The sequence below is a fragment of the Schistocerca americana genome, chromosome 2, assembly GCF_021461395.2.
Source record: "Schistocerca americana isolate TAMUIC-IGC-003095 chromosome 2, iqSchAmer2.1, whole genome shotgun sequence".
Classification (NCBI taxonomy): domain Eukaryota; kingdom Metazoa; phylum Arthropoda; class Insecta; order Orthoptera; family Acrididae; genus Schistocerca; species Schistocerca americana.
Window position 1 is genome coordinate 429,761,342 of NC_060120.1, and position 17,868 is coordinate 429,779,209.

Here is a 17,868-nt window from a genome sequence, read left to right on the forward strand (position 1 = left end):
AATAATTTATATCTAAAAAGAAAGATGATGAAACTTACCAAACAAAAGCGCTGGCAGGTCGATAGACACACCTGCCAGCGCTTTTGTTTGGTAAGTTTCATCATCTTTCTTTTTAGATATATTTTTCCCACGTGGAATGTTTCCCTCTATTATATTCATATTGTTAAATAATTTAGCTAGATGTGAATGTGTTGAAGTGAACTTCTTTAGCCAGAAATTTGCTATTTTATCATTTCCAGGGGTTTTCCAATTGTGCGTAGAATTAATTGTTCGGGTGACTTCATGTTGTAAGATTATCACTTCAGGCATTTGTGGTATCATCTTGTATGTGTCTGTTTCTGCTTGTATCCACCATGCATGTCTAGTATGTTGTACTGGCTTTGACCATATGTTGCTCCAAAAGTGTTCCATGTCTGTTATGTTTGGTGGTTTGTCTATTTTAATGTGCGTGTTATCTATTGTCTGGAAAAATTTCTTTTGGTTTGTGGTGAATGTTTGGTTTTGTTTCCTTCTATTTTCACTTTTTTTGTATCTTCTAAGTCGTTTGGCCAATGCTTGTAATTTCTGCTTCTTTTCATCTAATTGCTCTGTCGCTTCTTGTTGTGAGATTTTACCTAACCTTTTTCATTTTTTGTCTGATATTTCATTTCTTATAAATTGTGTTAACTGTCCGATATCTTTTCTCAGTTTTTCTATTCTGATCTGTAGCTGGTTTTGTGGGTTTCTTCTGTGTGTTGGTTGGTTCTGATCTCTGCCTAGTGTGTATATTTAGTGTAGTGAGTGCTCCTACATAAACCAGTAGTTGTAACTCTTCCATAGTTGTATTTTCATTTATTTTGTTGTGTATGATTGTGTTGATAGTTGTAATTGTTGTTTCAACTTGTGGGTTATTTGGTGGTCTATGCAAGAATGGTCTAATGTCTGTATTTGTGTCTTTGTATTCTATATATGTCAGCTGAAATTTTTCTTCTATATGTAACATGTGTGTCACTTCATGTTCTATTTGTGCTTGTTCTGGTGGCTTTCTTAAGATTTCATTTTCCTCTGATTGTTTCATTGATGCGTGTTGTTGTTTGTTTGTTTGCTCTGGGATGTCTGAGTCCGTTACTGTATTTTCTTCTTCTTCTGACTGCACATTATTTTGTTCCAGTATTTGTTGTACTTGTTGTTTGATGTGTTCTAATTCTGACTGGGGTATCTTGTTATTTTTGATTATTACACGGATCTGGTCAGCTAGTCGTTGTTCTGTTAAAAATTTTAATTCTGGGTATCTGGTAATAAATGTTATGTATACTTGTGATCTGTATCCAGTTGTGTTGGTTCCTAGGTTTGTTGCTTGGTAATAACAGAACATGAGGTGTCGGTTAACTTCATCTGACCATCTCATCCTCTGTCTTTGTTTTGCTTCTAGGGTGGTTGCAGGAAGCATATCCTGCAAAACACCTCTATTTGGATTTAAATCATTTTCCAGTTGGCTAGCAGTGTCGTTACTATTGTGGGCGGGCATAGGGCTCAAGCGTCGTCCCCGTCCATGACGGCGCTTGTCCGAGGCTTCTTTAGTTCTGTCCTGAACCAACCAATCACACTACAAGGGGGGTTAGCCCTATTAGTGGTTGTTCTTTTCGTCGCCTTTTACGACTGGCAGAACATACCGGAGGCCTATTCTTTTCCCGGGCCTCCACGGGGTTTATTATTATTATTATTATTATTATTGTTGTTGTTGTTGTTGTTGTTGCTGTTGTTGTTGTTGTTGTTACTGTTACTATTATTTTTATATATAAAAACAAAGATGAGGTGACTTACCGAACAAAAGCGCTGGCAGGTCGATAGACACACAAACAAACACAAACATACACACAAAATTCAAGCTTTCGCAACAAACTGTTGCCTCATCAGGAAAGAGGGAAGGAGAGGGGAAGACGAAAGGAAGTGGGTTTTAAGGGAGAGGGTAAGGAGTCATTCCAATCCCGGGAGCGGAAAGACTTACCTTAGGGGGAAAAAAGGACAGGTATACACTCGCACACACGCACATATCCATCCACACATACAGACACAAGCAGACATATGTCTGCTTGTGTCTACATCTACATCTACATTGATACTCCGCAAGCCACCCAACGGTGTGTGGCGGAGGGCACTTTACGTGCCACTGTCATTACCTCCCTTTCCTGTTCCAGTCGCGTATGGTTCGCGGGAAGAACGACTGTCTGAAAGCCTCCGTGCGCGCTCTAATCTCTCTAATTTTACATTCGTGATCTCCTCGGGAAGTATAAGTAGGGGGAAGCAATATATTCGATACCTCATCCAGAAACGCACCCTCTCGAAACCTGGCGAGCAAGCTACACCGCGATGCAGAGCGCCTCTCTTGCAGAGTCTGCCACTTGAGTTTATTAAACATCTCCGTAACGCTATCACGGTTACCAAATAACCCAGTGACGAAACGCGCCGCTCTTCTTTGTATCTTCTCTATCTCCTCCGTCAACCCGACCTGGTACGGATCCCACACTGTTGAGCAATACTCAAGTATAGGTCGAACGAGTGTTTGGTAAGCCACCTCCTTTGTTGATGGACTACATTTTCTAAGCACTCTCCCAATGAATCTCAACCTGGTACCCGCCTTACCAACAATTAGTTTTATATGATCATTCCACTTCAAATCGTTCCGTACGCATACTCCCAGATATTTTACAGAAGTAACTGCTACCAGTGTTTGTTCCGCTATCATATAATCATACAATAAAGGATCCTTCTTTCTATGTATTCGCAATACATTACATTTGTCTATGTTAAGGGTCAGTTGCCACTCCCTGCACCAAGTGCCTATCCGCTGCAGATCTTCCTGTATTTCGCTACAATTTTCTAATGCAGCAACTTCTCTGTATACTACAGCATCATCCGCGAAAAGCCGCATGGAACTTCCGACACTATCTACTAGGTCATTTATATATATTGTGAAAAGCAATGGTCCCATAACACTCCCCTGTGGCACGCCAGAGGTTACTTTAACGTCTGTAGACGTCTCTCCATTGATAACAACATGCTGTGTTCTGTTTGCTAAAAACTCTTCAATCCAGCCACACAGCTGGTCTGATATTCCGTAGGCTCTTACTTTGTTTATCAGGCGACAGTGCGGAACTGTATCGAACGCCTTCCGGAAGTCAAGAAAAATAGCATCTACCTGGGAGCCTGTATCTAATATTTTCTGGGTCTCATGAACAAATAAGGCGAGTTGGGTCTCACACGATCGCTGTTTCCGGAATCCATGTTGATTCCTACATAGTAGATTCTGGGTTTCCAGAAATGACATTATATGCGAGCAAAAAACATGTTCTAAAATTCTACAAGAGATCGACGTAAGAGATATAGGTCTATAGTTTTGCGCATCTGCTTGACGACCCTTCTTGAAGACTGGGACTATCTGTGCTCTTTTCCAATCATTTGGAACCCTCCGTTCCTCTAGAGACTTGCGGTACACGGCTGTTAGAAGGGGGGCAAGTTCTTTCGCGTACTCTGTGTAGAATCGAATTGGTATCCCGTCAGGTCCAGTGGACTTTCCTCTATTGAGTGATTCCAGTTGCTTTTCTATTCCTTGGACACTTATTTCGATGTCAGCCATTTTTTCGTTTGTGCGAGGATTTAGAGAAGGAACTGCAGTGCGGTCTTCCTCTGTGAAACAGCTTTGGAAAAAGGTGTTTAGTATTTCAGCTTTACGCGTGTCATCCTCTGTTTCAATGCCATCATCATCCCGTAGTGTCTGGATATGCTGTTTCGAGCCACTTACTGATTTAACGTAAGACCAGAACTTCCTAGGATTTTCTGTCAAGTCGGTACATAGAATTTTACTTTCGAATTCAATGAACGCTTCACGCATAGCCCTCCTTACGCTAACTTTGACATCGTTTAGCTTCTGTTTGTCTGAGAGGTTTTGGCTGCGTTTAAACTTGGAGTGGAGCTCTCTTTGCTTTCGCAGTAGTTTCCTAACTTTGTTGTTGTACCACGGTGGGTTTTTCCCGTCCCTCACAGTTTTACTCGGCACGTACCTGTCTAAAACGCATTTTACGATTGCCTTGAACTTTTTCCATAAACACTCAACATTGTCAGTGTCGGAACAGAAATTTTCGTTTTGATCTGTTAGGTAGTCTGAAATCTGCCTTCTATTACTCTTGCTAAACAGATAAACCTTCCTCCCTTTTTTTATATTCCTATTAACTTCCATATTCAGGGATGCTGCAACGGCCTTATGATCACTGATTCCCTGTTCTGTACATACAGATTCGAAAAGTTCGGGTCTGTTTGTTATCAGTAGGTCCAACATGTTATCTCCACGAGTCGGTTCTCTGTTTAATTGCTCGAGGTAATTTTCGGATAGTGCACTCAGTATAATGTCACTCGATGCTCTGTCCCTACCACCCGTCCTAAACATCTGAGTGTCCCAGTCTATATCTGGTAAATTGAAATCTCCACCTAAGACTATAACATGCTGAGAAAATTTATGTGAAATGTATTCCAAATTTTCTCTCAGTTGTTCTGCCACTAATGCTGCTGAGTCGGGAGGTCGGTAAAAGGAGCCAATTATTAACCTAGTTCAGTTGTTTAGTGTAACCTCCACCCATAATAATTCACAGGAACTATCCACTTCTACTTCACTACAGGATAAACTACTACTAACAGCGATGAACACTCCACCACCGGTTGCATGCAATCTATCCTTTCTAAACACCGTCTGTACCTTTGTAAAAATTTCGGCAGAATTTATCTCTGGCTTAAGGCAGCTTTCTGTACCTATAACGATTTCAGCTTCGGTGCTTTCTATCAGCGCTTGAAGTTCCGGTACTTTACCAACGCAGCTTCGACAGTTGACAATTACAATACCGATTGCTGCTTGGTCCCCGCATGTCCTGACTTTGCCCCGCACCCGTTGAGGCTGTTGCCCTTTCTGTACTTGCCCAAGGCCATCTAACCTAAAAAACCGCCCAGCCCACGCCACACAACCCCTGCTACCCGTGTAGCCGCTTGTTGCGTGTAGTGGACTCCTGACCTATCCAGCGGAACCCGAAACCCCACCACCCTATGGCGCAAGTCGAGGAATCTGCAGCCCACACGGTCGCAGAACCGTCTCAGCCTCTGATTCAGACCCTCCACTCGGCTCTGTACCAAAGGTCCGCAGTCAGTCCTGTCGATGATGCTGCAGATGGTGAGCTCTGCTTTCATCCCGCTAGCGAGACTGGCAGTCTTCACCAAATCAGATAGCCGCCGGAAGCCAGAGAGGATTTCCTCCGATCCATAGCGACACACATCATTGGTGCCGACATGAGCGACCACCTGCAGATGGGTGCACCCTGTACCCTTCATGGCATCCGGAAGGACCCTTTCCACATCTGGAATGACTCCCCCTGGTATGCACACGGAGTGCACATTGGTTTTCTTCCCCTCTCTTGCTGCCATTTCCCTAAGGGGCCCCATTACGCGCCTGACGTTGGAGCTCCCAACTACCAGTAAGTGGATGGATATGTGCGTGTGTGCGAGTGTATACCTGTCCTTTTTTCCCCCTAAGGTAAGTCTTTCCGCTCCCGGGATTGGAATGACTCCTTACCCTCTCCCTTAAAACCCACTTCCTTTCATCTTCCCCTCTCCTTCCCTCTTTCCTGATGAGGCAACAGTTTGTTGCGAAAGCTTGAATTTTGTGTGTATGTTTGTGTTTGTTTGTGTGTCTATCGACCTGCCAGCGCTTTTGTTCGGTAAGTCACCTCATCTTTGTTTTTATATATAATTTTTCCCACGTGGAATGTTTCCTTCCATTATATTGATATCATTAATTTGAATCCAACAATTACGTTTGTTATTGTCACTGTTGCATTTCGAAATCTTTTCTGTCGTCATATTTTCCTCTTTCTGTTTTTGCCAGTAGTTTCACTTTGTATTCACCTTCTCCTTTTTACCGTAATCTGCTATACTATTTTATCCCGCCTATATATATACTCAATAATACGTAACCCACTTCCAAACCATAACCAAAAAAATATTTTTTTGTTTGCCGCTTTCAGCACTACCGCCGCTATAATATCCACAGTTTCTAGTTCAAAAACAGCTCCTTTCACCTTTTAAACAACCATTTCGGCCAGTTCTAATAACTTTCGCTTTATTTCCATTTCCGTTTTTCCCACATCACTGATCATTTTTAGCCGCTTCCCACAGGTTTTAACGCCATTATTTCTTCGTCAGACAATTGTTAGCCTCATTTTCATAATCTGCCACCACAATACCACTCCTTTTAATATACTACACGCAGTTTTTTCGAAACTTTTCCCGAAATTCTCCGTCCTTTAACGTGTTTTGGCGGCAACACAACCACCTAACCTTTATGCACATCGTTGTCTACCAACCGAAGTCCAACATAGCCCAGCTGTAACCAACACCTTTTCGCCTTTTTTCATTCCAGATCTCCAGTTTCTTTCCGGCTCACCTTTATCTCTCCCCATATATTTTTATTTTCATTTTCATTTCACCTCATGTTACACTTTCCACCTTCTAATACCATGTCACCCTCACAACACCCCCACAATGACCCCATTAAGTTTTATTTACATTCCCTCCGCAAACATGAAATATGTCTGCTTGTGTCTGTATGTGTGGATGGATATGTGCGTGTGTGCGAGTGTATACCTGTCCTTTTTTCCCCCTAAGGTAAGTCTTTCCGCTCCCGGGATTGGAATGACTCCTTACCCTCTCCCTTAAAACCCACTTCCTTTCGTCTTCCCCTCTCCTTCCCTCTTTCCTGATGAGGCAACAGTTTGTTGCGAAAGCTTGAATTTTGTGTGTATGTTTATGTTTGTTTGTGTGTCTATCGACCTGCCAGTGCTTTTGTTCGGTAAGTCACCTCATCTTTGTTTTTATATATAATTTTTCCCACGTGGAATGTTTCCTTCCATTATATTACTATTATTTTTTCTATACTAGGACAAACGTAGAGGAAAGAACGTACCATTTTTACCAATACCAGAAAAGGACTCTGGCAGTTTACAAGAAGTCTTCCTACCCGATAATCCACAAAATATTGTAAAATCGGGAAAATTCTGTGATGTGCCTTATCTTACTGGAATTACTTCTCATGAAGGCATAATGGAGCTTAAAAGTATGTCATCCTCATAGTTTTCATTGTACAGGTTGTTCAAATTAATTACTTCTGATACTTATTAAAAATTTCAGATATTTTAAAGAAGCCACAGTTGCTGAAAGAAATAGACACTGACTTCGAAAGATTGGTGCCAGAAGATATGGAACTGGGAGAAAAAAGTGAAAGATTGAAGAAAGCCAGTGATATGATAAGACAGTTTTATTTTGATGGCAAACCATTCACAAAAGATAACATAATGGATTATGTGAATGTATGTGAAATTAATTTTTCTATGTAACTATTTCAGAATATCATCTGAATTTTGAGATGTCAGTGAGATTTTCTGGCTTTTAGTTGCAGACTGATATAATATTTGCACGCGGGATGTATCAAACAGCAAAGTACCATGTGAAGTATAGTCGCAGCCCATTATATTGTTATAATTTTGGGTTTGATGGTGCTCTGGGTGTCTTCAAAAGTTGTTTTGGTGCATCTCATCTTCCTGGTAATGACTTTCTGACTATTTCTGAGCACAAATATAAACGTAATTTAACTAATGCCACTGATGTATTGATTTTTTGTTTATTGTTATTTGATCATCTTATTTCAGGTGCTTGTCATGTCGATGATATTGGATACTTATTCCATATGTCAGTTGTTGATATCACTGTGGAACATGACTCTATAGAAATGTCAACTATACGAAGAATGGTCAAATTGTGGACAAATTTTGCAAAGACTGGGTAAGCTTCAATATTGTACCAATTGTTGCATGTTAATGTAAAAAAAAAAAAAAAAAAACCCTTGATAAGTTCTTTGAGTCTTGCACCTCCTTTAGGATAATTAGTTCATATTTATAAATGTTTGTTTTTGCACAGCAGTGTAGATCTTATTTTCTCAGAATTGGGGTAAATACTTCTGCAGTCCTTTTGCAGTAAGTGTCAGAATGGTTCTTAGTAATGATTCTTACTGACATTCACCCAGAAATTATTTGTAAATATAATTAACTTTTCTGTTTATGCTGCACAGAAAAAGAAGAAAGAAAAAGGAAACAGGAAATAAAGAAGACACATAACTACTAAAATTAAAAAGTTTTCCTGCTACAGAAACAAGAACACCCACAGTAGAGCTTACAGGCCAATGCAAATTTCTTAAGATGAAAGGAAATAAATAAAATGGGGTGAGCGTAAGAGGATTAGGATGAAAGGTACAGGAGTCATTGAAAATTCTGATCAGTGGAGACACTAGGGGAAGGAAATAATATAGAAATGATAGTAGATTTGCAGTCCAGATAAAAGTTAAATGGAGCTCCTATTTTGGCAACTCATCAAAATTGTAAAGTTTGGTTGTCTTGCTCCTAGAATCATTGTATGACTCATCAAGTATAGCCAGTTTCCAATCTTCAAAAATAGGAATGAGAAGAGTCAGGGGAGATGTAGTGGATGGGATGAATAGGAAGAATCAATCTTTCCTTCTCATCCTGTCTGGTAAGTCGTCCATGACCTGGAATTCTAGGCAATTTTTCCAAACTCTCCTCATTTCCTAAACCTCTTGAGTCCCTTTTCTTCATCTCTCTTCCTTCCCCTTCAACCCTTCTGACAGAAGAAGGAGCCACCAGCTCCAAAAGCTTGCAAATGTCCTTAATCTTTATATGTTTACGTTCTCCTGCCACTGCATGGTGAGTAGATTTTTTTATCTATCCAGTTACAGTATATTTTTATCAAATATAGTAAGGTTTTTGAGATTAGTCAAGGTCCCCTGTATTTGAACTTGGAAGGATCTACACCAAGACTTGCATGTTTCTGTAACTAACTTCTCTACAGATTTCGTATCCTGTGCCATAAAATGAAGAGCTTTAGGTCTCTTCTCTCACTGAAAAGACCATAAACCAACAAAACACAGAAAACTACCAAATAGGCAGACAGTATTTGTGGTATACCCGTATTGGTTTTATACTTTTAGAACTTACTATTCTTATGTATGACTTCTTTGACAAAATTCAGTCAGTCAAGTGAAACAGTAGCAAGAAAATATCATTAGACAATAATATGGAACAGAGTGTCAAAGAAATTGTTGATATGTTGCTTTTAAACTGTCACAGTGGTAAGATGTAAAACTGCCCACTCTGTCTGTTCTGGCTAGTAATGTGAACATGTGACTCAGATTCCCATCTGTTGCTAAAGCCCTCCCCAAGGATGTATGATGATGTGAAATGAGTATTACTTAGTCTCTTGAGGCCATCTATGAAGATACTTACATAAATAAGCAGTGTTCTTGACATACAAATTACTGAAGTGGCATCTAATCAAAACAGATGCAACTAGTAACCAAATGTGTCTTTTAAAATGTGTTACTAACTGTGTATTTCCTCAGTTGTAATTATGACATATGATACATACTAAAAATAAAACTAGAACTGTCACATCTATTGTTTGAACATGCTAATGTCCAAAACTACTACATGAATTTTCATGGGATTCTCACAGTAGGCTTCATTTCATCAAAATCAGGTAAAAAAATGATATCATGATTTAAACTTTCATTTAAAATCCTCTGCTCAGCTTAGTAGTTTGGATGTTTACCTCCATGACACAATTTTCAGGGCATAATACACCCAAGGACCAATACACACTGCTGTTATTTTTTTTTAACTCAGTGACAGATGTTTTTAGAAGTTTATGTCAGTGACAGAATTAAGTGCCACAATCTTATCTTCATGAATACAAAGAAAGAGCAAATTTACTTGGTTACGGTATATGGATTTATTGATTTTGCTTTGTGTTTTAAAAACTTAACATCATTCCTCTGCTTCATTCGATAGGTGTTATTTATGTTCTTTTCTATGAAAATGAATTTATTGAGTTTGCTCTGTGATTTCAGTGCCCTACTCATTACATTTTATTTAGTTTTCTTTACAAGTAAAAAAAGCCTAGAAAATGGTAGTGTCTTTCAGAATGCACCAGAATGGGTAAAAGATTGAGCACTATGTGGTCTCAAATATCCAAAGAAGATTGTGAGGCAAGAACCTCAGGTTTTAGCATGGTCTTTGGAAACTCCTTCTGTAAGCAAGGCATGATATAACTCTATTTGAGAGTGTCATGCTTTAACTTGCTTGTCCCTACATGTTGTAAACAGGATACCTGGTCGTAGATACTTAGAGCTACCTGTGCAAAGTGAGGAGGGGTGGCTAACATTAAATGTGTAGAACTGGACAACGTTCTTTATGCATTTTGAGTGCTGCTGAACCAAAACTGTAAAAACTCAGAAAAAATGACATTTGAAAAATCAAAAATAGATGATTTTACGGTTTTTTTTTTTCTTTAGAACACTTTAATGGAAGACAGGAACTTTCTTAGAAATTATCTCATCTTCTCATTAAGTCATGGGAGTTGTTTGTTTTACCAGTTCTTAAATGCAGTACACAGTAGAGATGAAGATTTTCACAAAGTCGTTCAGAGTTCCTTATGTGGGACTTTTTGTTGCCAGTCTTCTTCTTATGACAGATAGAACTGTTTGGTTATAAACTACAGCCACCGTTGTTGAATAGCTCTTATGTTATTGATTGTCGGGGACTGTGGATTATTATGCTTGAAGGCAATTGGATTTCATTGTAAATTAATTAATGTTTTAATTCTTGTCTCATTGTTGTCACTTTCTTCTTGGCAGGAAACATCCAGTTAGGCTTTGTACTTTGCTGGTGCTGAATCTTTAGGACAACAGAATTGTATTTATGTTGTGGTCTGTCGCATTTATGATTAATAAATAGAAGTTTTATACAATCACCTTGTTTATTTGAAGGGCAATTAGTTCTTCACAGTAATAATGTTGCCTAGCTCTAGAAACACAGATGCATCTATCTACTACAAAATCACAATGCCAGTGAATGACATATTAGTCTGTAAGAATTTTCATTTGTTCTAAAAATTTAAAAAAAAGCTAAGTGAGAAGTTTTTAAACATCATTCAGAATTATTAATATTGCAGCTGAAGGCTGAGTAAGCCTCACAAGGTATTGGCAGAAATACAGCTGTGAGGATGGGTCTAGAGTCATGCTTGGATAGCTCATTCAGCAGAGCTCTTTCCCACAAAAAAGCAAAGATCCCAGGTTCATGTTCTGGTCCACATACAGTTTTAATCTATTATGCACTTTCATATCAGTGTATAGTGTGCCAGAGAATGAAAATTTATTGGGAAAACTGTTTGTGACTTTTGTTTTATGGACATCATACCTTAAATTCAAACATATGTAATTTTGATTGGAGCCTTGTACCTTCTGTGAAAGTACTTCCAAAGAAAGCTGTGATCCATTCATTCTCTTTATGAAATTTCATGAAACCTGAAAAGTTTTCCATTCATGTTAAGTTAACTATTAGTGTTTATGATGAGAAATATAGAAAAAAAGCAATTTTCTGCAAAAGATGTGAAGAACAAAATGGCAAAACAGTTTTTTGTTTTCAGCCTTCACTACAATAGAGACGACAGAAAATGTGAAGGGTAATTGGATATTGTCTTATGTTCTTTACTAAGTATGCTCTGTGACTGGCTCGATTTTTGTGTGACATTCATTATATACTGCTGGAACAGCACTTTTGAAGAAAAACACAATTCATACACACAATTACAGACTTGTATTGTTGCTGTGACATGATTGTTTTTTCTGAAAGACACAAAACTCCCTTGTAAGTCAGCAAGGCTCAAACTGTGTAGGACTCATCATATTTTTTTCTAAATATGTTTCTTCTTTTTTTTTCACCTCCTTACAAGAGACTCTAAAGCGGTATTAATGAGCCTGACAGATGGACAGATGTTTCATAATATTTTGTAAACATCCAAGAGTGTACCACACAGTTATTTAGTGCAAAAAACCTCTCTTCCATAGCATATACTTATCTGTAGGACACGACTGAAAACTGATTGATGCTGTAATGCCTCTGTAGATGTAATGATCACAAGAAGTAATTGTAATGTCAGTTTTCCTCTGCGAAATGTCATGGGATTATGTCTTGTACAATGCAAGTTACATAAGCAATGTGTTGCACCATGTTTATAGTCCCATCTGTGTAGTCTTTAGGAGGCCTGTATACTACAAGTTGTCAAGATGAAAGATGTAGCATAATATAATAAGGCTACACTAATGAGATGGAAGTAATCCTTTGATTGGGGTAACATACACTGAAACAGAATGTGAAGGAACCAAGTAATATATGTAACAAATCCAAGTAATGCAAACATGGCTTTATTGATAAACATCTCAACAACAGTGGAACTAAGCCTCTCATGACTCCACACATAACAAGACATAGAACAACTGATGTGAGCAGTACAAACTGGAAGAACATAAAGAGAGTCACGCAGCACTGCTCCACACATATATAGGCACAGTCACCAGCAGATGGCATGACGGAGACCCGCTGCACACATGCCTCTCACAAGAAGCCTCCAGTGGCCGGCCGGCCTGTGCTGATGCAGTTGATGGCCAATTCAAGCACACATGCATGGTGACAACACACTCGGTGCACTCACACTCACACTCACTAGTAGCAGGATACAGCACTCCTCTTCATTGTGTGAAGTGGGTGCCCAGGCGACAGAGGAGACAACGGCAGCCTCACGAGAGACACAGTTGTCAGATCTGGAGTGGCAGCAGTGAGACTACGTGTCAGGCAGGCACTAGAAAATATGACCAGAATGTACCTAAGGGAGATAGGCCCGTGTGGCACCTGAAGACAGCACCAGAGGAGGGTGCCATCGCCATCTCTGCATCGTCATCAGCAGGCAGGTCTCATTGTGGAGGAGACAGGGCTGCCGCACCAATGACAGTGGTTGAGATGATGATGGTGATGGGGTTTGTTGAGGCTGCCCGACCATAACAGCAGACTGTGGCAATGGACGTGAAGCCAGAGATGAACCAGTGCCTGGCACCAGGAAGCTCTAAACCCAGGCATATGGAGGAGGCAACCAATGGGATGGGGCCACCTCCACAGCAGGTGACAATGGTCTCTGGGATGGGGCCACCTCCACAGCAGGTGACAATGGGCTCAAGTCAGAGGCTGTGGGGTGGGCTCTAGTGATGGGGCTACACCCACAAACTGGTAGCTTTCAGTGGCAAGAGGGGTGCAACTGATCAAAGTCTCACGCCACCACTCCATCGGCCATACGGACGTTACAAAGATGGTGTCCCTGATGGCAGACAACAGTGGCCGGTATCCACTTTGGGCCAGTGACCAAACCCTCATGCCCACACTGATGATTCTGGTGTGAAGCGGCCAGATGAACCTGACAGCAGCAGGTGCTATGCAGGCCACAGAAGGCCTTACTATTGACTGCATAGTCACTGATTAGCCACTGAATCAGCTACAACTATCAAATATTTAGGAATATATATGTGGAACATTTAAGGCAAAATGACCACACAAATCTAGCTGTGAGAAGGACAGGCTGCAATTTATTAATAGGGTCCTTAAAAATGTAATTCAGATACAGGAGAGGTCATTTGCAAAACATTTATTCACACAGTTATGAAGTATCATTTGATATACAGGAACTTTTACCATGTTGGATAAACAGAGAATAGAGAGAACATTAAATGAAGAGTTACGTGCCTTGTCAAAGTTTCAGATGGTCATCATGAAGGTTCCACAGAAACACTCAAAAAATTGCAGCAAGACCCATCACAAGAAGCGAATTATGCATTGCAAAGAGCCTTGCTCAGAAAATTCTGAAAACCCACGTTCCATAACAATGCAAGAAACATGCTACTTCCTCAAATGATACCTTGCATAATAACCATTATGGTAAAATTAGAGAGATTTGGGCTTATATGGAGGAGTACTAACAATCTTTCTCCCTACATACTGCCCCTGAGTGAAATATAAAGTCTAAAAAAATGAGTTTGGTATAATACTGTATGGCGGCCTGCAGATGATGATGTGTATCTGATGGAAAACTATACTCACAGTTCTTTACAATTCATAGTTTTGGAAAACAAAGTAATTCATTCAAATACATTTTGCAGGGCCTTATCAGCCACTGCAAATCAGAAGCTACTGTCTGCTGTGTACAATGCACTTGCAAACTAACAAACACAGCTCTTCCATCTACTTAGTGATTATTCACCTTCAGATTTGCCATTGAAACTAAGCAGCATTTAGAATTACCGTTTTCATATTAACAATGTCATGAATAGGACAGACTGCTACTCACCATGTAGAGGAGATCATGAGTCACAGACAGGCACAACAATAATACTGCTGTATATTTAAGCTTTCAGATGTCTTCTGAAATGAAAACACACACACACACACATGATCACTGTGTCTGGCTACTGTAGCCAAAACACAGCGACTGTTGTGCATATTCCCTTTTTTATTGTGTTTTTCAGGTGACATTTCCTCTTGTGTGACTTTTATTAAATCAGTTTAGCTGTTAAATGAGTTAGAGCATAGTAATTGCGGTTAATCTTCACTTTTGTAGACAGATTATTACCATTGTGTACAAACTTCATTACAAATATGTTCTTTACAAATTTCAACATTGAGCAATTAAATATAAGTTACTGCATTACCTGCATCTAATTGAAGTCAGATCTTGTGCCAGAACTAATGAGGTTATCCATCAGAGCTGGGAAACACTGCTAAAATGTGTGTTTCACAAAATACCAGTGTGCACACAAAAAAACAGGAGATTATCAAAGGTGTTGTGGGCATGTGGAGGGAGGTTCAACTCATAACCAGCTATAAATAGTGGCGCGAGATCAATTATAGTTCAGTCTGGCTGGAGTCAAGGCAGATTCTTGCCTGCCTGCCTCTGTCTTGTGCCAGAATGGCTGTCAGGAGATTGCTGTGTGTCCACCTCCACTTGATATTCTTGACAACTTCAGTACAATCTGAACCCACCTAGTCTCTCATTTTGTTCTGTGGCTTCTAATTAGTGCAGCATGAGTCTTACAGTGGAGCCAATTTGCAACATTTGGCCCACCATAGTGAGCACAGAACATGTATTGGCTGGTTGCATCTCGTCCTTGTGCTGTACTGTCATGATTTTAGTGCCTTGGAGACATGTTGCTTGGTTGCAGCAATATTTTGCTGCTACCCCTCTTATTGATTCTTAAAGAATGGGGATTTTGAGTCAAGTTCCACCAGGAGAAGCTCAGTCTTCATTTGAAAGCCCAGGAGATTATTCAGCTTATAGACTTTCTCTGTGCCATTCTTCCACTGGCTGCATGCTCCTTTATCTACAGGCAAGATAAAGAGTGTCAGTCTCTTCTTACTAGTCTGATTATGCATCTTTAGTGTCACAATTCTGAAACCTTCATGTAACACCCCTGCTCAAACTGTCCCTTCAGTGCAAAGCCAGAGTAGCCCATGGGGTACTGGTGTTCTCTACTTTAGCTGCAGTTTCTCAAGCACTGAGGTAGCCTTATAATTGTAACAGTTATTAGCCTTTATCTCTTGCTAAGTGACGTTATATGGAGACTTGATACTGAACTCTAATGATAAACACCCCATGAGCTTACTGCTTCTAGTCTTGCTCTGGATTTACATATGAGGAACATTCAAATGCACTTTGTAGCTGTTCTGCTCTGTGGCTCTTAGATTATTTGTTACTTGCAGCATTTGATCGTTATAGATGTATGTACACTGAAGTGGCAAAAGTCATGGGATACCTCCCAATATCATGGAAGGCCTCCTTTTGCCTGACATAGTGCAGCAGCTTGATGCAGCAAGTCATTGGAAGTCCCCTGCAGAAATATTGAGCCATGCTGCCTCTATAGCCATCCACAATTGCAGAATTGTTGCTGGTGCAGGATTTTGTGCACAAACTAATCTGCAGTTATGTCCCATAAATGGTCAATGGGATTCATGTCAGATGATCTGGGTGGCAATATCATTTACTCACATTGCCCAGAATGTTCTTCAAACTAATCGCAAACAATTTTGACCCAGTAACATGGTACATTGTCATCCATAAACATTGTTTAGGAATGAGAAGTCCATGAATGGCTGCAAATGATTTCCAGGTAGTTGAACATAACCATTTCCAGTCAGTGGTCAGTTCTGTCGGACCAGAGGACCCAGTCTGTTACATGTAAACACAGTGCACACCATTATGGAGCCACCACCAGTTTGCACAGTGCTTTGTTGACAACTTGGGTCCACAGCTTCATGGAGTCATCACCACACACAAACCCTACCAGTAGGTCTTACCATCTGAAATTGGAAATTAGGCGATCAAGCAACAGATTTGCAGTCATGTAGGGTCCCTAAAGAGCCACAGCAGGCAATGTTGTGCAGTTAGCAAAGGTTCTCTTTTTGGTCATTTGCTGCCATAGCCCATTAATGCCAAATTTCATTGTAATGTCATAACAGATACATTTATCATATGTCCCACATTGATTTCTGCAGTTAAATCACAGTGTTGCTTGTATGTTAGCACTGACGACTCCATGCAGATGCCACTGCTCTTAGTCACTAAGTGAAAGATATCAACCACTGTGTTATGCATTGTGAGAGGTAATGCCTGAAATTTGGTACTCTCAGCATGCTGTGGATTTCAGAATATTGGATTCCCTAACAATTTCTGAAATGGAATATCCCATGCATCTAGCTCTAACTACCATTCCATGTTCAGACTGTTAATTCCTGTCATATGGTAACAATCATATCAGAAGCCTTTTCACATGAATCACCTGAATACAGATGGCAGCTCCACCAATGCACTGTTGTTTTATACCTTGCATACATGATACTAGTGCCATTTTTTATATGTGCATATTGCTATCCCAAGACTTTTCTCAACTCAGTGCATTTCTACTTTATTGTTGACCCAGTCAAAGTTTTCCTCAGCCCCGCTGTCCAGTCGTCTTCAATGTTTTGTTGCTTGTAAATCAACCAAGAGTCAGTTGCTAAATTGTTTAGTCATTTGGTCAATTTGGTGAGTAGCTTTGTCAAGGATCTTTTCACTTCTTTCATCTTCTTTTTATGCCCAGGGTATATATTCTTGTCTGTATTGGGAGCATATTATGACAGTTGGCTTTCAATGTTTAACAGCAAACAAAAGAATTTTGTTGAGACTGTATCACACACGTCCATCTGCTCTATTCTGCCCAATGATCCCTTGCTGCTGTTGTGATGATTACCAACTTTTTTAAAATCTTTTTTCTGTCTCTGTGTTTTTCAGTGACCCTACACCACACCTGGATGCTGATGTAATGGTCAAGTGGACACCATATAGCCTGACAAACCCATGTTACCTGAATATTGACAAGGATCTCACCATAAGGCAGAATCTTAACAAAGAACGCATGGAGTTTTGGGATGATTTATACAAATGGAGTACAGCAGCATCAAAACTGTGAAATTATTACTACACATAAGGGCACAACAAATGTGATATTCATGGACTGTCAGAATGCACATATCATTTAATTTTTATGTAAATATGAAAAAATAAACTTGATGTATTAATCAGTAAAATATACTCACAGAGAATAAAACACTTTCATGATGTAGTATGGTATATGACAGCTGATGTTTTGCATGTAGGCCTTCATGCTTCTTATAGTAGAAACAGTGAAATTCCATTTTATGTAGCAGCTTAGTAATAGTGAAATACAAGAGAGAAGCTCAGTGAGCAAAGATTTTGCAAGAACAAAATTTTAAATTAGTCATATGGGGAAAGATCAGTCTGGTATTAAAAACAATAATTAATAAATAGGAGAAAGTTTTGGTGAAGATGGAAAGAGCCATATATCAC

The 17,868-nt window shown here is 39.8% G+C and overlaps 1 protein-coding gene across 7 annotated transcripts in view; it reads left to right on the top strand.

The window, feature by feature from the left end:
- Positions 1-17,631, top strand: part of LOC124592198 (esterase FE4-like) — a 133,109-nt gene extending 115,478 nt beyond the window's left edge. For all 7 annotated transcript variants that reach the window (XM_047131816.1, XM_047131815.1, XM_047131811.1 and 4 more), the window contains 5 exons: positions 6,958-7,132; positions 7,207-7,385; positions 7,469-7,619; positions 7,725-7,857; positions 17,293-17,631. In XM_047131816.1, the coding sequence (XP_046987772.1) occupies positions 6,958-7,132; positions 7,207-7,385; positions 7,469-7,619; positions 7,725-7,857; positions 17,293-17,470 (816 nt within the window). In that variant the 3' untranslated portion in view covers positions 17,471-17,631. The remainder of the gene's footprint in view (positions 1-6,957; positions 7,133-7,206; positions 7,386-7,468; positions 7,620-7,724; positions 7,858-17,292) is intronic.
- Positions 17,632-17,868: the final 237 nt, after the last annotated feature.